The sequence below is a fragment of the Sinocyclocheilus anshuiensis genome, unplaced genomic scaffold (assembly GCF_001515605.1).
Source record: "Sinocyclocheilus anshuiensis isolate Anshui unplaced genomic scaffold, SAMN03320099.WGS_v1.1 scaffold702, whole genome shotgun sequence".
NCBI lineage: Eukaryota > Metazoa > Chordata > Actinopteri > Cypriniformes > Cyprinidae > Sinocyclocheilus > Sinocyclocheilus anshuiensis.
In genome coordinates, this window is record NW_015548184.1 from 3,616,674 (window position 1) to 3,638,962 (window position 22,289).

At 37.2% G+C, this 22,289-nt stretch overlaps 3 protein-coding genes across 4 annotated transcripts in view; 2 read left to right on the top strand and 1 right to left on the bottom strand.

Annotated features, from left to right (window-relative positions):
• Window positions 1–1,383, top strand: part of LOC107704846 (collagen alpha-6(VI) chain-like) — a 31,803-nt gene extending 30,420 nt beyond the window's left edge. The window contains exons 39-41 of the mRNA XM_016507869.1: window positions 313–360; window positions 498–768; window positions 973–1,383. Of these exons, the coding sequence (XP_016363355.1) occupies window positions 313–360; window positions 498–670 (221 nt within the window). The 3' untranslated portion in view covers window positions 671–768; window positions 973–1,383. The remainder of the gene's footprint in view (window positions 1–312; window positions 361–497; window positions 769–972) is intronic.
• Window positions 1,384–1,618: 235 nt separating this feature from the next.
• pik3r4 (phosphoinositide-3-kinase, regulatory subunit 4) lies at window positions 1,619–14,983 on the bottom strand. 2 transcript variants are annotated; one of them, XM_016508101.1, is made up of 21 exons: window positions 14,760–14,983; window positions 14,491–14,619; window positions 13,648–14,408; window positions 13,425–13,558; window positions 12,117–12,726; window positions 11,398–11,532; window positions 11,022–11,243; window positions 10,767–10,940; window positions 10,057–10,202; window positions 9,715–9,918; window positions 8,598–8,799; window positions 6,825–6,922; window positions 6,201–6,423; window positions 4,603–4,768; window positions 4,347–4,511; window positions 3,990–4,201; window positions 3,676–3,807; window positions 3,171–3,271; window positions 2,985–3,073; window positions 2,476–2,596; window positions 1,619–2,387 (listed from the first exon to the last, which is right to left on the bottom strand). In XM_016508101.1, the coding sequence occupies exons 3-21, from the start codon at window positions 14,363–14,365 to the stop codon at window positions 2,217–2,219; spliced, it is 4,023 nt and encodes a 1,340-aa protein (XP_016363587.1). In that variant the 5' UTR covers window positions 14,366–14,408; window positions 14,491–14,619; window positions 14,760–14,983; the 3' UTR covers window positions 1,619–2,216. The 2 variants fall into 2 exon arrangements, with proteins under 2 accessions (XP_016363587.1, XP_016363586.1); XM_016508100.1 differs by lacking the exon at window positions 14,491–14,619.
• Window positions 14,984–15,079: 96 nt separating this feature from the next.
• On the top strand, window positions 15,080–22,041 carry decr1 (2,4-dienoyl CoA reductase 1, mitochondrial). The gene is made up of 10 exons (XM_016508102.1): window positions 15,080–15,271; window positions 15,720–15,919; window positions 16,353–16,410; window positions 16,552–16,638; window positions 16,729–16,876; window positions 19,177–19,276; window positions 20,566–20,638; window positions 20,918–21,064; window positions 21,399–21,461; window positions 21,564–22,041. The coding sequence occupies exons 1-10, from the start codon at window positions 15,203–15,205 to the stop codon at window positions 21,621–21,623; spliced, it is 1,005 nt and encodes a 334-aa protein (XP_016363588.1). The 5' UTR covers window positions 15,080–15,202; the 3' UTR covers window positions 21,624–22,041.
• Window positions 22,042–22,289: the final 248 nt, after the last annotated feature.

Sequence of the window (22,289 nt, forward strand, 5' to 3'; positions counted from 1 at the left end):
ACCCCCCCCCCCACTATGTAAAGCGCTTTGAGTGCCTAGAAAAGCGCTATATAAATGTAATGAATTATTATTAGTTTAGTTCAATGTATTTTTAATTTTTCTGCAGGGTTGTTTGGAAAAGCATGTAGTCCCACCCAAAACTCAAACCATTGGTTACTATGTCAAGTCCTATGAACAATTTGCAATTCTGTTTGGTGCCTCTAGTGGCACGGAAATGACAAACTGTACTTTTAAGAAATCAACAATCACACATAGTACTTTGTCTATATAAAATAACTGCTGAAACATTTTTATTCTTTATTAAATCTCCAGATCCTGAAGTAATCCTGCAGGCAAAAGAGGAAACGGCATTAGTGGATGGTGAGAAATGAGCTGTCTCTGTAACTGTTTGTCTGGCTTTTGCCGACTCTCGTGGTTAAAAGGATTTGATCTGGCGATAACAATATATCTCCAGAAGTGTCACTGACCGAACTCTTTCCTGATGTTTCCACTCACAGATGCGTGCTTCATGAAACAGGATGTGGGGCCCTGCAGTGACTATGTTTTTAGCTGGCACTATGACATCCAGCAGAATGAATGCATTCACTTCTGGTTTGGAGGATGTGGAGGAAACAAAAACAGGTTTAACACGCAGGAGGAATGTGAAGCTCTTTGTGTAAGAGACGTTTAACCAGGATCACTTTCCGAATGACACTTTTGAGCAAAGACTTTCTTCACTCTCATATTTAGCAATCATTCTCTCTGAGCTAGAAAATTATATTTGTGCAGGTTATACAACAAAAAACACAATCATTCACAGGCACCAGAACACAATAGCAAATAAGCATATTTTTTTATGTTCGTGGTACTTTTTCTTTGTGTAAGAGACATTTAACCAGGATCACTTTCCGAATGACACTTTTGAGCAAAGACTTTCTTCACTCTCATATTTAGCAATCGTTCTCTCTGAGCTAGAAAATTATATTTGTGCAGGTTATACAACAAAAAACACATAATTATTCACAGGCACCAGAACACAATAGCAAATAAGCATATTTTTTTATGTTCGTGGTACTTTTATGGTCAGCTAAGTATGGAAGCTTTGCTGTTTCCGCCAAGGGATAAAAAAAGGTAATTGTGGCTTTTTATCTCACAATTCTTACTTTTTCTCTTGCACTTCTTCTTTCAGAGTTTTGATATAAAATCGGTTTTTAATCTCGCAATTCAGACTTTTTTCTCAAAATTATGAGAATATTTTTTTAAGTCTGATCTGTGAAATAAAAAGTTGCAATTACCGACATATAGCGTTGTTGCGTTATGGGCATCCCAAGTTCGAATCCCGACTTGAGGACCTTTCCCGATCCCGCCCCCATCTCTCTCTCCCACTTTGCTTCCTGTCAGTTCTGATCTATACTAATCATAATAAAGGCAAAAGTGCCAACAAAAAACAAAACAAAAAAAACACTTCTGTAAGTCACAGTTGTGTGTAGATTAAAAAGTCAATGTATATAAAGTTTTCCAGTGAAGATGTTCTGTGACAGCACTAGTAATGTGCAATAAAAAAATGTTATACTGTTTTGATTAAAATAGTTTTCAGTAATTACACATTTGTTAAAATTTATGCATTTTTTAATTTTTAAAAATTTGGAAAAACTGCTCACAACCTGTTTTACTTCTGTAATCTGACCAGGTTTTCCAGAATAAAAAAGTACAGTTGGACTTGATTTTATTCATTTGGGAATCCATGGGTCATTTTAGATGTTTCATGTTCACTTGAAACAATGCTAAATATGCTGTGCTCAATGTTTTTTTCCACCAAAAAAGCGAATACATATATGTCATGACATTTATTCAGTAATATCCATAACTATTACAAAGTGATTGATTATAATGCAAGTTTCATCCCCATCCATGTCTTGCACTCAGGCCTCAAAACAAAACTACATGGGTTTAGCTGTGCAGAAATAACACTATAAGTGTAACTACTGCGTGAAACACTGTTTTAGCTCGCCATATCCCGTTTTCTGCAGTGTGATCATAAAAAAAACAAAAACATACAAAGCAAACTGTTCACACACAAACTGTTGGCTTTCAGGGTTTTATATAGTTACATTTCATTTTTTAAAGTGGATTTGATCCTAAATTACTTAATTATATTAATTGGCATTATATTTAAATTTACAGTGCACTTGATCAGATGTCAATTTAACGTGTCCCATCTTGGCACAGGGTTTCTCTCACTTCCAGACTTTGACAATGCCATCTCTAGAGGAGGTGACTATAAAGCCCTGGGTGGTCTGGAAAGTCACAATATCAGTAATGATGTCGTGGTGACCCACAGGAAAGGATTCTGGGCCACGGCGGGGTGTGTCCTCAGTGGATCCGCTTTTCTGTTTACTGTGGATCTCCTGGTTAGGTTGAAGGGAGACGGAGGAGAAGATCAATCAAATATAAATGTGCAGAAAACAGAAAATCAGATGGAAATGAGGTTCAGACCTGTACTACTTCTGTTCCTTCGATGATTTTGCGGTTGTAGAACACAGAAGGACAGTGAAGCGAGTCGTTTGCACCGCCTGCGACGATGTATGACCTCTCAGGGTAGGCCAAATCCCAAAACCTGCAGATATTATACAGAACACACTCGAATTCATAACATGCTCAATATATCTGCACATGCTCTCATAACCTTGGGAATGTAAAACTTGCACCCAATTAATAATATTTGCTTGTGGAAATATTGGTTGTGTCTAAATCTGAATGCAGCTGATTTTGTATGAAGTTATCATTTGAAATTCTACTGAGGGTTCGAGATATTTGGAAAGTGCTTAAATCGTTTGAATGGAAACAAAAATGTCGCTTTCAAATATGAAATATTTCACATTAATGTGAAGGTAGTCTTTGTAAACAGGTTGTTGTGCAAACATTGGATTCGAACAAGCCTTGATGCCTTCTAACCTGCTAAATCATCACCCCTCAACAGTGTTTAGTTTGCTAATTAGTGTCACCTGATTCTCATGTCAGAGCCAGCTGTAAGTAGGAGAGGATTGCCATCAGCAGGGCTGCAGTATATCCCATGAACACTGTGAGGAGAGGGCTGTAGAGAACAACAGATTCCAGTGTAATGACAGCAGCCAAATCTGGATTTATTTATTATTGTGAACGTGTATTGTGATGCAGAAGTGACAACATACCTGCATCTCTGAAAGTGGAGGTGCAGAGCTAGCCCACAGGGTGAACTTCCTGTCTCCAGTCTCCATATCCCACATGGACACCTCATTGTTACCTTGGACAGCTGAAGAGAATAAGAAAAACCTTTAAAACATTCATACTCTATTTTATATATTTTTAAGAAATCAATACTTTTATTCTGAAAGGATACATTAAATTCCTCAAAAGTGACAGTAAAGACTTACAAAAAAAATTTAAATTAAATGCTGTTCTTTTAAACTTTCTATTCTTTAGAAAAACTGTTTTCAACATTGAGAACCTTGAGCATCGCATCAGCTTATTAGAATGATTTGTGAAGGATCATCTGATGGAGTAATTACTTCTGAAAATTCTGCTTTTCCATCACCAGACTAAATTATATTTAAAATATATTTTTAAAAAGCTATTTTAAATTGTAATAGTATTTCAAAATATTGCTTTATTTTGATCAAATAAATGTAGCATTGGTGATCATAAGAGACTTTTTACCTGCAATGACAGAGGACTGGTAGAGTGGATGCATCAGCAGGCGTCTGATTCTCGCTCGGGCTGGGTGGGAGTGGCTGGAAATTGGCAACTGAAAACGCATATCCCAGCAAGCCATTGTGCCATTACTTGTGCCTGTGTAAGTAGGACATAAAATAAGTCCAAGCTTGATACAGCAAACCTTATGAATCACTATAATGGTATAGGGATTTCCTGAAAACATTCTTCTGTAATTTGGGTTTGATCGGCACACATGTCTGCTTCACTTGCTTGTACGAGCACCAAGAAACACCACCCAAACTATCCATCCCTCTTACCCACACACAGCCAACACTGGTGCATGTCCACAGCAAAGGAAGTGATGAGGCCTAGGCGCAGGTCATGGCGGAGGGTCCAGGCATTGCTATTGCTGCGGAGATCCCAACCCACCAAAAAACCGTTCACAGTGGCATAGGCCAGAACCGTCTGTGCCCCTGAGTTAAAGTGATGTACGTCCACCACACAGCCCTCATCCTTGGGATCCAGGAACCTGGAAGAGACTCAATGGCTCACTGATCTGACTGGTTGAGTGACACTGACCTGAGTGTGATGGTCTTGATTTACTCATTTGTACCATTGTATGGCAGCACACAAATTTAGGATGCTACAAGTGGAGTTACATGACCTGCACACACCTGGTCTGACAGGGCTGGACTTTGGGTGATTTGGGCGGCTTGTTTGCTTCAACTGCAAGAAGCTGGATGGAACCATTATCTGATGCAACAGCAAGGTAATGTGACCCCTGACAAAAGGTCAGTGTTTTCACATGGCCTCCAATCCGAGAATACGTCAGCACAGACCTGAAACGATCGCATTTTCAATCATTTCAGCTAACATAACAGTAAAACAACAACCTAGACAATTTATAAACATTGTATAGATATTATCTACCTTGTGGTGGTCGTCCTGCCCTCCATTTTCTGGCTGTCCCAGATCTTTACAGTTCCATCATTGGAGCATGTAGCAAAGATGGAGTGCTCGTCGGAGACTCGGATTCGGTTCACTGCGGATTTGTGCTCATGGAGATGGGCCACTAGAAGACCTTTTGGATGCCACCCTGCAATGTAACAGCTGTGGTTACCAGTGGAAATAACCTGTGTGAACATACATCTATATGTGTATATATAATACTACTGTTATAATCTTTTTTTATATTTTTATATTCTTTATATTTTTTTATATTTAATAATAAAAATATGTGTGTGTGTCTGTGTCTGGAATGACATGAAGAAACAGAACAAACTGAGACAGACTAAATCCAGAAGAACTGTGGCAACGTCTCCAAGATGCTTCAAGAGACCTCCCTGCAAAGCTACAGTGCAATTAAAAGTTTTAGGCACTTGTGTAAAGTATAGTATATATTTATTTAATGCCATGTCAGCATCTTAGGCTATTTTAAACAAGCTAGGAACTCCAATTTAAAGTAGTTCAAAAAAAGTTAGTTACACTACAAGCCACTAACAAAAAGTTACTTAATGGAGCAATATCTTTTAAAACAACTTCATGATATTCAGAATTTGATCATCATCAAACATACATTAGCAGGCTATTTTCATGGCAAAAACAATTAAAAAAATATAAGTATAACAAATACAATAAAAACCAGCAAACAAACAAATTTTTTACCATTTGTGTAAAAATGCTGTAAAATGAGGATGCTGTCAAAAATAATGTCATAAATAGATTTTCTTTATCAATTAACTTCTATTAACTAAATTAAATCAACATTTGGTGTGACCATCCTTTGCGTTTAAAGCAGCTTTTGCCCTAGGACCTAGGTGCACTTGCGCAGTTTTTCAGTAGCTCTGCAGGTAGGTCTCTTGAAGAATCTTGGAGACTTTGCCACAGTTCTTCTGGATTTAGTCTGTCTCAGTTTGTTCTGTTTCTTCATGTCATTCCAGACAGACTGGATGATGATGAGATCAGATCTCTGTGTGGAGCACTGGCTGTTGTCAGACTCCTTGTGCAAACAAAAATCTCACTGGATTATTACAATTAATGGCAAAATGAATGTTTGGAAATGTAAACTTGATATTTCCTACTGACACACTACAGCAAAAGATAGAAATAACTGACTTAAACCCATTTTTTAGCTGGTGAAAATACTAGAGTTCTAATAATTTTGGCCACTACTGTATATAGTTACTATTGGACAATGGGGGGCCTTTGAGGCTGAGATCCACTGTCCTGTGATTTCAAACAGATTAATGAACAGCAGCATTTTTCTAATTATTTAATTATAAAAATATATATAATACTGCAGTCCAATTCAAATCAATCTTTTTTTTAATCCTTTACATAACCCATGAAAATGGTACTTTTAGCTTTTAGTTCCCAATTAAAATGTCTTTGCATTTTAAATATAAAAAAATTAAAAAACAGGTCAACAAAAGTCAGCTGCAGATGATTTCTGTACAAGACCGAGCAAGCAGAGGCTAGACAGCCACACAATGTACTTGTATTAGCTAGGTAGCATGTGACTGCTGTACCTGGCAGTGGAGGCTTGGTCTCCCACTCTGCACTCTCCATCATCTGTTTGGCCATGCGTTCTGCATTGCATTGCTCTCTTTTCTGCTGCACCAGCTGCTGTAGCTCTGCCTTGCATGTGGTGATGCGCCGCTGGTACGTGGATGCTCCGGTTACAGACTGTACCACTTGAATAGTAGGGAGTGCTGTGGTTTTCCTGGGCTGCATGGCTCCACTTTCAGGAATCTGAAGAGCAACCGGGAGTGGTTTAAGATAAAGATTTTAGTCGTTTATCATCAGTATTATTTAAGAACAACATGCTAATACATTTAATCTGGGAAAATCCAGCACATTCCTGCATGTTTGTGCAAACATGATGAAAAAAACTACAAAGCTGCAACACGGACAAATGCACACTAAAAAAAGGTGTTGATGAAAAAAGGATGATGGAAGAGGCTGAAAGGAGAGGGTAGAGAAAGAGCAGGGGAGGGACGATAGCACACTGTCGGCTCAGCGGTTGACCTAGCGGCTGAGGATGGAACATGAGAGAGGTAAAGAGTCTGTAAGGAACTCTCAAATCGCAGGCGCTCTCCGGCCAAAGTTCCATTGGGCTCCCCACCACTGCTCGGAACTAAAACATTAGGTACCGTCGAGGGCGTCTGTGCCGAGCTGGGAGGGTCCAGAGAACCAAACATGCTCTTCCACTCTTCGTTCAAGTTGGAGTCCTGTTTCGTATGTTTGCGAGCTGCAAAAAGACAAACAAAATTTACCTACTTTAAAATTGGTTTTAATAGAAGATGCATTTCTGGTTTCTAAAACGCTCGGTGCTCGGTTAAAGCGTTAACATGCGGACTGACGTGTAAATGAAATCAGGCAATTGATTTAGTTAGCACACTGACATATAGTACTTAAATTAAGTAAATTAATATTAGTTCAAAAAGTGAATTTTCATAGAGAAGCAAACTGAATAAACTTTACTTCCCAAATGCACTAGAAATGAAGAGGACTATACAATATGTTGAAATCATTAACTCTAAAAAAAAAAAAAAATCTGCAACCACCTGCAACTTCATCTATAGCTGCAGTTTTACACATTTTCACACTAGCTCAAAAAGTGTGTGAGGATTAATAAGGTATAAATCTATTGAGTATAAAAAAGTATAAATGTATCTTTATCCATTGGAATGGGGCCCCTTGGAAAGTAATCATTTTTTAAATGATTTTGAAATGTTACAAAAAAAAAAAAAAAACTTAATATTGTGTAATATTACAATTTGAAATAACTTTTCTATTTTAATATATATTTTATATTGTATTTTTATAATAACAGCTGGATGTTTAGCAGACAGTCTTTAATGTTGCATGATCCTTTAAAAATCATTCTGATATACTGATTTGGTGCTTATTTCAGCATTAATGAACAAAAGGTTTAAAAGAACAATTTATTTGAAATAGAAATATTTTTTAACATCGAAATGTTTTTACTGTCACTTCTGATCATTTCAGTGAATTCTTGCTGAATAAGACTTTTGAATGCTAGTGTATACTGGAAAAAATATAATCTTTTATGACTGAATTAATTCAGTCACTAGAAGCCATACTGAACACTCTGAAAGTACACTCCTACTGGTTCGTAACAAACTGACTGCAAAAAAGCATTAGCCAACATGAGCTGTCGTGCAAAACAAAGTGTATACATCCACATCACATCTGCCCGTTATTGTGAATTCTCAGATTTATGCTGGGTACACACCACAAGATAATCGGGCTGATTTTGGGCCGATTTCTCCCCTTCCGACAATCCTAGGTAATGTCCCGATTATCTTGGTGGTTCTAAAGATTATCTTATCACATTTTCCTGTGGTGTGAGGTGTGTTAAGAGTGACTGAATCTGCTCAGCTTGTCGATTGTTTATACAACGTGTCCATTTTCTGTCAAAATCATTCCAAACACTATCATCACAATTTCTTCCTGCCTATCGTCCGCCATGTTTATTCTCAAGTCTCGAGAGATTTTGCGAGATTTCCCGTGTTCACAGTTGGGACTCTGGTTGAAAATCTGTTGGTGTGTGGTGTGCTGTCTTTGTCACATCGCGGCACACCACACACTATAGTAGCAAAACGGTTAAATCTAGGATTTTTTTGTCCTCATGTTTGTGGTCTCTCACATTTTGAAAATCTTTTAGTGTGTACCCAGCATTAGACGCACAAAGCCTCCGAGTTAGTCAAAGTGAGTGATTATAACTTCAAACAGAGCTCGGCTACTTGAGATCTAAACAATATACCAGAGGCAGAAGGGATGAAGTCTGTAAACAAATGAAAATTAAAGACATTCATTTTAAAAGGCGACCCAATGACATGAGAAGTGTATACATATCCTCAAATAACAGTAAATATGAATGCAGACAGTGTGTTACCCACCTCTCTTGTCTTCAAACTCCTGCTTGGGCTTGATGAGGTCCACCTGTCGGCCAGTGATGCCCAGTGTACCGAGATCAATGACTCCACTGTGGGCTCCATCACTCAGGTGGCTCTGGTCTATGATGTTGGCTTTGGCCTTGTTGGACTTGAGCATGAAGTCTTTCAGAGCTAGGAGCTTGTCCTCCTCAGCCTCCGTCATCCCCTGATAGAAACCACATGATACAGCTTAACAATTTATACAAGAGTGACATAAGTCAAGGCAACATGCCTTGTTGTTCCTGAAACAAAACTTCTATTAATCAGTCATTATTCGTTTGATAGAATTCTACTGGAAGAACATAGAAGGTCCATCCATTGACCATTGGTTGAAAGATTTGGCACATTGTATTGTATTGGAAAGAATAACCTACAGTATAAAGGGCAAACTAAAGGACTACCATAAAATTTGGGATCTGTTTAAACAGTTTCTGGAAAATAACCAAATATCGGCACAGGCAAAAAATACCTCTCACCCTACTGATTGATATGCGTATATATGCACTTTTGTATGTGAAAATATGTGGATATATCTGTCTTAGCCTTTGTATAACAACTTCTTTACCTGTATAATTAAATTTTCTATAAATATATATTATATATATATATAAAACATTTTTATGAATATTTTTCATGTTATCATGTTCAAAATATGTGGATATATCTGTTTTAGCCTTTGTATAACAACTTCTTTACCTGTATAATTAAATTTTCTTGGATGCTTTGGGGGGTAGGGAGTTAAGATATATATATATATTTATATATATATATATATAATTTAATAAATATTTTCATGTTATCTTCTATGTCTTTTTTACAATAAAAATATGTTTTTAAAAAACTGTCATTTCTTAGAGGGTTAGGGTTAGCGTCAGTGCTATGGCTATTTCACAACAGAAGTGTTGTTCTAAAACAATAATGTAATTATTTCCTCATTTAAAAATGATTTTGCACAAAGAAATTTGAACAGCAGCCTTATACATTAATGAAGACAATAAAAATCAAATTAAATATTAAAATAAAATATATCAATAGTAATTAAAAAATAAATGTAAAAAATGTAAAAAAAAAAATTCCTGACCTGTGAAAGAAGTTTCTTAAGCAGCTGGGCAATTGCGGGATCCTCAGGAATGGGGCATTCTGGGATGGAGCCGTTGCGCTTTTTTTGGCGGAGTAACAGGTGTCTGAAGAGGCTTCCGATGTCTTTGGAACGCAGCGCATAATCAAAGATGGAGCGACTTACGGGTTCTTTCAGCACACTGAGCAACACAATCTTCTTATCAATCTGTCCAAAGGCAGAAAAAGAGTTGAAAACTGAAGTGAAAATTCTGCCATCATTTATGTTGTTACAAACCTTTATAACTTAATTTCTTCTGTGAAACACAAAAGGAGAATTTTATTCAGAGTAGTTGTGACTAATCACCTGTATAATAGGCTGTGTGATGAAAGGGTTGAGATGAGGCATGAGTTTGCAGTAGACATCAGCGATGTTGAGGTGCTGAGCGACAACAGTGATGAAACCCACAGCTCCATAGCGGATCCACAGATTGGGGTGACATAAGAAAGGTGCTGTGGAACAGTAACAATTATACACAATAATTATGAAGCACATTATACAACAGCGTACAAGAGCGCAGGATTTCTCTCACCAATATCACTGACAAACTCGTAGATGTGAGGTTTCTGCAGTAGCCCCAGCTGACACATGCAAGTGAGGGCATTGAGAGCTTTATAAATGACAAACTCCTCAGCATCACTCAGGCCTTGCTGCAGAAGAGGCTTCAGGATGGAGGAACTCTGCCAGCCCACATATGCTGCTACACCTGCAGGGAGGAGGAGATTTGGTTACATGTTGTGAGTGACTCTCTGATATTATATGAAGTGTCACGGTGACGGCAACCTACCTACTATGCTGTCAAAAAAAGCTCCACGGAGGTGCCAGTCATTCTTGTCGTTGAGGAAGGTGATCATGTGGGAGAGAAGGACATCATTGGCTTTCTGCCTGCCGAAGAACACGCAGAGGCGTGTGATGCCGTTCTCCATCAGTGTCTGTTTGACAATGTTCTCGGGGTCGCTCAGTAAAGTCACCACCTTCTGCTGGACCATCTCATGCAAGGCCTGGATTTCTCTCACCAATATCACTGACAAACTCGTAGATGTGAGGTTTCTGCAGTAGCCCCAGCTGACACATGCAAGTGAGGGCATTGAGAGCTTTATAAATGACAAACTCCTCAGCATCACTCAGGCCTTGCTGCAGAAGAGGCTTCAGGATGGAGGAACTCTGCCAGCCCACATATGCTGCTACACCTGCAGGGAGGAGGAGATTTGGTTACATGTTGTGAGTGACTCTCTGATATTATATGAAGTGTCACGGTGACGGCAACCTACCTACTATGCTGTCAAAAAAAGCTCCACGGAGGTGCCAGTCATTCTTGTCGTTGAGGAAGGTGATCATGTGGGAGAGAAGGACATCATTGGCTTTCTGCCTGCCGAAGAACACGCAGAGGCGTGTGATGCCGTTCTCCATCAGTGTCTGTTTGACAATGTTCTCGGGGTCGCTCAGTAAAGTCACCACCTTCTGCTGAACCATCTCATGCAAGGCCTGCAGCTCTTTGGACAAGGGATGGATCATATCCACAGCATTTTAATGACAGCCATGTAAGCTGGCTATTACTGTAGTGCAAAAAGTTATATACAGACAATATCTATTAACCTTTTTAAGACTACCATAAAAGTGAGATTTTATGGAAGAGCAGCTATTTACCTGAATCATAGTTTTCATTGGGGTGAAGAGTTTCTTCTGTGTCCTCTCCATTGAGGTCTTGTTCAGAGCTCAAATTATTCTCCTGCACCAGCTCCAGAAAACGAAGCGCTGTCTCTGCCAAGTGTGCTATGTTCTCTATATAATATAATATAATATAATATAATATATTCAAATATTTGGGGTCGGTAAGATTTTTTTATTTTTTTTTTGCTCACCCAGGCTGTGTTTATTTCATTGAAAATGTTGTAAAAATAGTAACATTGTGAAAAATTATTAAAATTAAAAACAACTGCTTTATATTTTAATATAATGAATTAGCAATTATTTGAAATAAAAATGTTTCATATTTTAAATGTCACTGCTATCACTTTTGCACTTTTTTTGCAGAAAAGTATAAAACTATGAATTGCTTATTTTAAAAAATCTTACTGACCCCAAACTTTTGAACTGTAATATAATATAAGGAATTGCATTAAATTATATACATATATATTGAAGTCAATATGAAATGGCTTTCACAATCCATTTTACTTGTGTGATCTAAGAAATATCAAAGTATTTCCAATTTAAATGATTTATTTTCTCAAATTATTTTTTTATTTAAAATCAGAGACTGATTGGATTGTGAAAACTAGTATTTACACATTTAAAAAGAGCAATTTAGACATGACAATTTAGGGAATAATTCACTCCAGCATTTATTTTAGCACTAAAACTACCTGCATAAGCAAGTCTGACGATTGTGGCTTCATCTTGGGCCAAGTGGGCAATCCCAGGTAAAATGTATTCTGGGTAGATATTGACATCATTGCGAGGAACCTCCTTGACCAGCGCCAGCACTTTAGTCAGTGTGCGGACAGCCTCAGCCCTGACGCGCGGCATAGAGTCATTGCAGAAGTGCAGTAAGTAAGGTGTAATCCTGTCCAGCACAATCTCCACATTCAGCCGGCCTGCCAGATGAAGAATCAGCTCCAGTGCTGCCAGCTTGGAGTCGCAGAAACGCAGTGTCTGCAGACAGGATGTGATCACTGACACCAGCACCACCAGCCCTTGCTCCTTGGATAAACTAAGCTCCTGAGATGCCTTCTCCTGTTTTTCAGTCTTCCCTGTTAGGCCGCCACTGCACAAGTTATTGAGGATGTTCTCCAGGTTCTTACGAATGACCAACACCCTTTCGTCAGCAGATTGGAAGGTCTCCTTGGCAAACTGAGCCATGTAGGGCTGAAGGAAGGTATAAAAGATTTCCGGGAAAGCTTTGCCTCGCTGCTGCTTTAGATATTCTTCGGCTGTCAGACGCTTTTCCGGTTCTCGCTGCACCATTTGTGCCACCTGCATAGAGTGGATGAAATTATACAGAGTACTACCTAGTATCTAACTAACTAGTATCATATTATTTATGAAATGGTTATAAATAAACTTTGAAATGTATTAATTATGTAATTTATTACACCACCATTCAAAAGATCGGGGTCAGTAAGATTTTTTTTTAAAGAAATGAATACTTTTATTCAGCAAGTATTAATTACATTGATCAAAAGTGACAGGAAAGACATTCAAAATATTACAAACAAAATTCTATCTCTGCTCTTTTGAACTTTGTATTCATCAAAGGATCCCAAAAAAATAGGCATCACGATTTCCACAAAAATTAAGCTGCACAACTGCTTTCAACATTAATAATAATAATAATAATGTTTCTTGGGCACCAAATCTGCATATTAGAATCATTTCTGAAAGATCATGTGACACAGAAGACCAGAGTAATGGCTGCTGAAAACTGATCCTTGCCATCACAAGAATACATTTTATTTTAAAATATGTTAAAATAGCAAAATATCATTTCACAATATTACTGCTTTTATTGTATGTCTTATCATATGTCTCAGTGAGTATAAGAGGCATTTTCAAAAACACAAAAAAACAACAACAGACCAACCCCAAACTTTTGAACGGTAGTGTAAAAATTTGTAAAACCTAAAGTGAAATAACACAAAGTATCTAAAATCTCATATGAATAGAAATGCTACCAGTTCCCTAATACTGCGATCTTCAATTTTCATCAGCACTTGTTCGGTTTGGAAATGTCCTTTACGGTAAGCCAGCAATTGTGAGAGGTCAAAGAGTGGGACACCCTCTGTAAACAACTCTGCAATCACACAACCTATCAAAAGAAAATAAAAGAGAAAGATGTTTGTAAAATATGTCATATTATAATGCAACACACAGAACAAATATAATGGTGATGGATACCAGCTGAGAAGATGTCCATGGGCTGCTTGAGTTCTCCCCTGGTCCTCTGGCTATTGCTGGAGAGATCCACAAGCGGAGTTGTCTGGTCACTTTCTGTGGCAAACATGCTGCCATCCACAAATCTCTCCGGTGCAATATAGCACGTTCTCCTCCTGGACGTGTCGAAGAAGTAGTTGAAATCTGCAGGGTTGTCTTCAGGTAAGTATGTAGGTTTAAAACTAGCAAAGTCTGTCAGAAGCACCCAGTTCCAGCTTGTCACCATAACATTCTCTGTTTTAATATCACCATGACGCACACCAGATTTATGGGCCTGGTCCACAGCATTGAGGAGCTGGAAGGCGATCCACTTTTTCTCCACATTGTTGAGGAACGGTCGCGTGCTGATGCGGTCATACAAGTTATCCCGAACATACTGCCGAAATAGTATGGCTGCTTTCTCAGTAAGAGTGGCTTTTTGAAAAGGCAGACAGTTCTGACAGGAGTGCAGTCTGATTTTCAGCTCCTCCAGCTCTTGTTTGTAGCTGGTCAGGGGCAGAGAGGGGTCCTGGATCGCAAAAACCTTAACCACAACCAATCCTTCTCTATGTTTCGCCCGGGCCACTTTGAAAAACCGCGTACTGCCAAGACTTTTGTCATATTCATAATCATGGATGTCAGAGAAGTAACTATCCACTGAAAGAATCTGTGATGGAGCAATTCCAGCCAGCTGGTTCCCCATCTCACTGGATCAGAGATGGCTGTGCTCAAAGACAAATGTATACCTATTACAGATAGAAAGAAGATGGTTCTGCAGTTTATTATTACAACATTCAGCTTTTTCTTAAGATTATTACTAATAATTACCTGCAACTAGAGTAGATGCATGCAAAGTTTTTTCATAAATTTAGTATAATCTTCAGATTCAGTATACAGTCTTCTGCACATACAGTGTCATGAGACAAAATGCTGCATCATATCTGTTAGCAATACTCGCTAGAAAACACAAAACTCCAAATATTTACATTATTGCAATTTTCTCTCGATATAAGTTGCCAGTTATAAAGTATTATGTCACGTACATATGCGTATACATTGTTTGTTTACAGCACTTATGTAAAAAATAAACGGTTTACCTGATTCTTTGAGCCCAGCGCGCTGTCAACTAACGTTAACCGACTGGTTAGCAATAGTTATTTCTTCCCACCTTACTCAAAATTACATTCTACATTTTGCCCAGGTTAAAACGAACGTTACTAACAAACATGTCAAATCATACGAACGATATAACATGTACATAAAAGAGCCGCTTCGTTTGTTATTCTGTCTCAGGAGTGAACTAGAGGTGTGCATTGGTTGATCTGAGATCTGATCCTCAGCTCAATAGCGGCACGCTATTGGATGAAATGTCTCACGTGTCTGATCCCAGATCAACCGGCAAACCGGAAACCGGAAGATATCATATCACATCACATGAGGCGTTACTGAGTCCGACTTCACTCGTTTATTTGTACGTTGTGACCGGTTGTGACATTGTTAAAACACCCTTTCTCTCTAAAAAAAGATTCATTTGGACGCAATGGCGCTGCTCAGAGGACTGACCTTGTTAAATAGAGTTTCTCCAAACAAGTGCTTCATACCAGCACGAGTAAGAATTTTATTTTGGCCATGTGCAATTAAGATTTTGTGCGTGCATTTACAATTTAGTTTCGAAATCTCATAAAATGTTGCCAATATAAAGTAATTTATTTACCTGGAACTTTAGATAAATAAACCATATATAAAATATAAGATTGTGCGTTTAAGTGTGCATTTTAGAGAATTTAAAGCTTGCAAAGTGTGTTATATTTGAGTAAAATTATCTCTTTTAATTGTTATAATGTGCGCTGAATAGGAAAACCGTGCCTTTCAAACTTGATCTTTCATTTGAGACCTATTGCATGCATTAGAATGTATAATTCTCTAGCTTCAGCAGAGAACTGATATTGTCATTATGACCTTTCACCCAGTTGCCATTTATAATAGCTAGGCTACTATTTATTCCTGACTGAATTCATGTATTACAATAAAGTGACCCTCTTTGCATCCTTTAACAGCTGTTTGGAAATGGGACAAACACTTTATACCAGAGCAATCCTCCTCAAGCTAGATTCTTCCCACCATCTGAAGGGGTTATGCTTCTCCCAGGAACTTACAAAAACAAAGTGGCCTTCATCACTGGAGGAGGAACAGGACTTGGAAAAGCCATGACCACCACTCTGTCTTCACTGGGAGCAGAGTGCGTGATAGCCAGCAGGTTAGTTATTCTTCTTGTTAAAAATTTCAAAAAAGAATTAAGCAGCACAATTGTTCCTAATATTGGTAATAGGAAATGTTTCTTGAGCACCAAATCAGCATATAAGAATGATTTCTGAAGGATCATGTGACACTGAAGACTGGAATTCAGCTTCGCCGCCACAAGAATAAATTACATTTTGAAATATGTTCAAATAGAAAAGGGTTATTTTAAATTGTTATACTGTTATTGTTTTTACTGTAATTCTGATCAAGTAAATGTACCCTGGTGAGCATAAAGAGACTTCTTATTTTGGACACACCTTCACTTTATTTGTAGGTCTTTTAGTTCTTGAATAATTGCGAATGCACCCTACAAGCAAAGCCAAAGCTTACATAACTTTGAATTCGAGCGATTATTTTTCTTACGTCTTCTGTCGTCACATCACTTCCAGAAATCTTGAAGTTTTGAAGAAAACAGCTGATGAAATCTCACAACAGACAGGAAACAAGGTACCTCTGCTTTTATTACACCACCTATGAAAGTCTATGCAAACATTGTCATATCCTTAGAGTAGTTCATGTGGATTACAGATTATGGTGAAGAACTTGTTTTCATCCTCCTAGAGTTTGATGAATGTGTTCATGTTTCAGGTCCACGCCGTCCAGTGTAATGTTAGGGACCCTGCTTCAGTGGAGGCTGCTGTTAACCAGCTTGTAAATGATGTCGGCCTGCCTGATGTAGGTTTAGGTCTCCATCTTAACAGCAGTGATGCAATAGATTCAGCCAAATACACAAAACTGCTTCTGATATGCTTTGTCAACCCACAGGTGGTGATAAACAATGCTGCTGGAAACTTCATCTCTCCTTCAGAGAAGCTTTCCCCCAATGCCTGGAGAACCATCACTGACATAGTGCTGAACGGTGCCGCATATGTCACGCTAGACATCGGGAAACGCCTCATCAAAGCTGAGAAAGGTGATTATTATTTTTATAGAAATGGAGCAAAGGTAATTATTCAACTTTTAATTATGATAGAAAGCTTACCGTTACAAACAGTAGAGCATAGTGCTAGCAATGCCAAGGGAATGCACTGATAAAAAAATAAATAAATGTGTACCTGAATTTCAATGTAAAAATTTGGATAAAAGCTTCTGTTCGATTGGATTAATCATTACTGGAAGTAGTTGATTTTGAGTACATGACCACTAGAGGGCAGTAAGTGCAAAAAAAGAGTACCCAAATTACTGATAATCTGCGGGATTTGTTTTAGTGATTCTTTAATAGTTAACAGAATGTTTTGAATTTAATAGAAAGTAAATTAAATAATTTTGTGTTGTTCCTCGATTTGTAAAAATTAAAAATAAAAAAAGTCTGAAAATACATGCCCTTGTATCAGAATTCTAAGCAGCTTGACATTGCTTTGCAAAAAATTGTTTACAATGTACATCATTCCAAAAGTACAGCCACAGAATTACCTAATGTTACATGTAAACATGGTAAACAATGATATTAAATCGGAAATGTATAACCAAAAGTCCATCCATCCAGAAATGTAGTCCTATTGCTAAAAGGACGGTTTAGATCATTTTATTTTTTGTTCTGAAGAATTTATGTAAGTGCATTTTTGTTTTTGAGGGACACGTCAAAATTATTTTCTGTGGTAGCTGGTCACAGATGCTGTCAATAGAGATAAACGTAGAACCCTAAAATATTTCTTTATTTTTACATTACTGTTCAAATGTTTTTTTTTTTTTATTAATGCATTAAATTGATCAAAAATGAAAGTAAAGACATTATTAATGTTACAAAATTTCTTTTAAATTAATGCTGTTCTTTTGAGCTTTCCATTCGCCAAATAATCCTGAAATAATCAATCACGATTTGCATAAAAGTATCAGCAAATCATCATATTAGAATTATTTCTGAAGAGTAATGGGTGCTGAAAATTCAGCTTTGTCATCACAGGAATAAAAAATTAAATTTTAAGATGCATTAGAATGGGAAACCGTTGTCTAAAATTGTAATAATATTTCACAATAGGATTGGTTTTACTGTAATTTTAATCACATAAATGCAGCCTTGGAGTGCACAAGAGATGTATGGTTGTCCAGATGATCCATGTTTTTCTTTCACTGCCCGTTGTCTTGATGTTTATGCTGTAATGAGGTTGCCTGTGGCTTCTTGCACATCCCATAAGTCATGCTTTTGGAAATGTGGCATAAAAAGTTGTCAAAATGTGGGATTTTGTTTTGGTAATCAAGCCTGTTTTTATAATAGGCTAATTTATGTGCATTCATGCTGTTTTCTGCTCTCTTTGTTTTCTATTACAGTTTTTCTCAATTGCTTTGGCTCAATTCTCGAATGAAACTTTTTTTTCCCGAAACAATAAGTTCAGATCTCTGAACAATTAGCTTCTTGTTCACATCAGATTGGAATTTCTTATTGATTTGAGCAAATTGCAAATGCTTTGGCACATGTGTGCAAACAGCAACTAAACATTTTGACCAGTGTGGCTCACACGATGACGCAAATGCTTTATATTTTGGTGGCCTTGGCCAAATGACTGACACGATAACTAGGTTTTGAAGCATGAATGAAATGTTTTGGGTGAGTAACTACATTTTGCAGACATGCAATAAAGTTCTGAAGTTCCAGCAAACAGTTGTGACATTTGCACTCACAGTTTAGAGAATGTTAAGATTGTTTCGAAAAATGTGCCAAAGCAATTGAGATACTGTAAGATACTGTAAGATAACAGCTTCTGGCTGTAACCAGTAAGCCAGTGCAATTACTTCTCTGTAAATTAAGAAATCATTTGTCTTTATGTACATTTACTTTGCAATGATAAGAGCCAAGTATGTGTGTGGGTACGATGACAACAAGCAAGATAAGATGATTCTGGTTCATTGCCTCAGTCACATTAGTGTGTGTGTGTGTGTGAGAGAGAATTAGCTGCTCAAATTCAGACATCCAGCCTCTCACCTGATGATTTTGACCTCTTTCTGCTTCCTTGAACAATGTGATCAATTATTCCATTAACACATAGTCTAAAGATATTATACTATTGATAACAAGTCTGACCTTCACGACACTGTATTTGTGTTTGCATTTCACTGGTAATTGAAAACAAAGATTTGATTTATTTTTTTTCTTCTTGATGCAACGTAACAGCTTATACTGTTTTATCATCATCCCATTGTGTCTCAGATGATCTGAAGTTTAGTTTCATCTCATTTGAAGCACCAGAAACTGAGAATCTTGTTGAATTTATAAAGGTGCTGCATTTCTGGCCATCACCACAATCTATGCTGAGAGTGGCTCAGGATTTGTTGTGCCAAGTGCTGCGGCTAAAGCTGGAGTGGAAAAGCTTTGCACGTATGTACTCTGTTACACTACAGACACATTTTTAGGTCCAATTCACCTGGTAGGCTGGTGTCTCCTTTGTGAATCAGGTCCTCCTGTCAAATGCCTTTCTAATATATTCTTGGAGGGCTGCATATATTATCATAATGAAGGTGCCGTGTGCTATGTTTCATTTACATTTTAATTGTAAGATGGGGATCTTGATCCTCTCCCCTCAAGGAGTGTTAAATATGTGGAAAATACAACAGGGAGAGGTGAACAGCACACTATCTAACTGATGATTCAGATCAGTAGCTCATTAATAATAATATCATCTCTGCTGAAATGTTTAGTTCAATGACAGGATTTATATATTTATATTTATACATTTATTTATATATTATCTCACACACTGCTTTTAGTATTTTATATTTTTATTATTTAGTAGTTATGTATATTACTTATAGTAAAATTGGTGATGTTGTATTATTGATGTTTATATATTCATGAGTGATTAACTGAGAATCACTAACTTGATTACAAAAAGTTTGCCTTGCCTATATATATTGTAAATATTGTATTATTATTATTTTAGGTCATAATGTTTGTTTTCCAAAAACAGTGTGTGTGTTTTATATATATATAATATATAATATATATAATTATTATTTTAGGTCATAGTGTTTTAATATATTAATATAATACATATAATGAATAAAATATTTTAAAAATCATTTAATTTTCTAATTTTGTTTAGTTCAAATGTTTGAATGTTAGTGAACCACCGTTAATACAAACTAAAGGGGAAGTTGTTTTACTAGTTGCTTCTGCTTTCTGAATGTGGAAGTGTAATAAAAGTTTTTTTTTTTTTCAAAATCTTACAAATATTAAAATGTATTTATTTTTTAAATCAATAAAATAGATTTTTTTTTTGCTTCTTTGAATTTTCAATGACCCTACAGCACTTATATACAGGATTTGGACCTTACAAAAAAAACTATTTTGGCTGAAGAGGAAAGTGGCAACATAATTGCACTCTGATTTTAAGTATGCTCTATACATTCTGTACATAAGATAACCAGAGCCTTAGCAGCCCTTTGATTGCATTTTCATTGGCTTGACTGTGAGTCACCATGTTTCTTAATGCTTTCCCTGTGTGATAAACCTAATGGTAAAAAGTCTGTCTCAGGAAAATAATGGCACTAGAAACTGTGGTGGCCATGTCTGATAGATAGGATGAGCAGATGTCCCCGAAACGTGGGACAAAGTTTAAATAAATCAGAGCATGTGTAAAATGTCTGACTGATTCAGTCTACCCATAGGTCTCTGGCAGCAGAGTGGGGTAGATACGGCATGAGATTCAACATTATTCAACCAGGACCAATCAAAACCAAGGTAATGTTCATGTTTTTAAGTTGTTCTTCTCTGAAAACATCATCATCCAAACCTAGGTGTGTTTATGGAGAAGGAGTGATGTCCAGTTTGTGAATGAATCATACTTCTTGTCAGATCATTTCAAGGAAAACCAGTCTGAATTATTCGGTTTTTAAGTTTAACTCTCTGACTTTCTGTCCAGTTAGATTATTTTCAATCTTTAAAGCTTTACATTTAAAAAATTGTATGTAATCCATTTGAAAAACAGTGCTTTACAGTGACTCCGGTATTTTTCTGAAGGGTGCCTTTAGCAGACTGGATCCCATTGGTACGTTTGAGCAGGTGTTGTTAGAGAATATAGCTGTGGGTCGTCTGGGAACTCCTGGAGAGATCGCCAACCTTGCCGCCTACCTCTGCAGCGATTATGCCAGCTGGGTATCAGGCGCGGTGAGTTCGGTGACCTTGCGTGAAAAGTGCTTCATCTCTCTGGGCGAGAGCTCACCTAGCATCATCCCCACAGGGCCTCTCCGTTTACAGCCAAATGGAAACGGAGCCAAGGGCACACACTCCACCCCTTTTCCCTCTCTGAATATCTGAGGGAATTTTGTGAAGAATTGGAGAAAAAAATTGTGCTGCAGAGATCAATATGGAATTATATGGTCCGGCGCATTACTGTAATGGCCCTATACTTATAAAGTTAAGGAGCCCTGACAGGGCAGCTAATATGTTTTTCACAGTGAAAGACAAATTTCCATCTTATATATCTCCTCTGTCCTCACAGATCATTCGAATGGATGGCGGTGAATATGTTTCCCTTGCTGGCGAGTTTAATGGCATGAAAGAGGTGATTTTTTTTTTTTCCTTCAAAATCAGTCAATCAGAAATTTACAATAGGGAGTTTTTATTACTTTATTTATTATATGTTTACCTTGATTTTATTTGCTAGGTCACACAGGAGCAATGGGCCATAATGGAAGCAAAAATCAGAAACACAAAAGGATCGTAAACCTCTGAAACTGCAGTAACTCAGCACTAATGACAGTCCTGATCTCAATCTCCCATTGTAGTACAGAGGATCAACTATTTTGAAATATGATTTTTAGATTGTGTAAATTGAGACTTAAATTGTCTTGGCACATAAAAATATCCACCCAGTGACATTTTTATCACATTGAATTGTTGTGTGAAGTTTTTGAGCTGTGCTGAATTCTAGATTGTGACCAGTCTGCCATTTCTGCCTTAACTATCTATTGTAACAATGGCAATTACATTATGTATGCTGTAAACATGTAGGTTACCTTTTTAGTAGATATGATAGTTTGGTATACATTAACTCGTTTCATGCTTAGAAATTAATTGAGTCAAAAATATATATTCTGAAGAATAAATTCTGCCTTAATTCTGGCTTTATTCTTGTTTAATTACCAGTTTGAGGATTAAAAAAAAAAGGAAAATACAGGCTTTAATTGCTTTGTATTTCTGTTTTTTGTTTTTTTTTATCTTTGAAAGTGTTTTTAAATCAGGCTCCACTCAAATAACCACTGAGGAGTCTTTAGATTCATTGTTTTCTGCTCTTTCATCCTAGTGGCTTCCAGTTTAGATTATATTACTGCCTGTGGTGGAGCAAAAGCAGTCTTTATTGACTGGGGTTCTTGACAGCATCTGAGAGTAT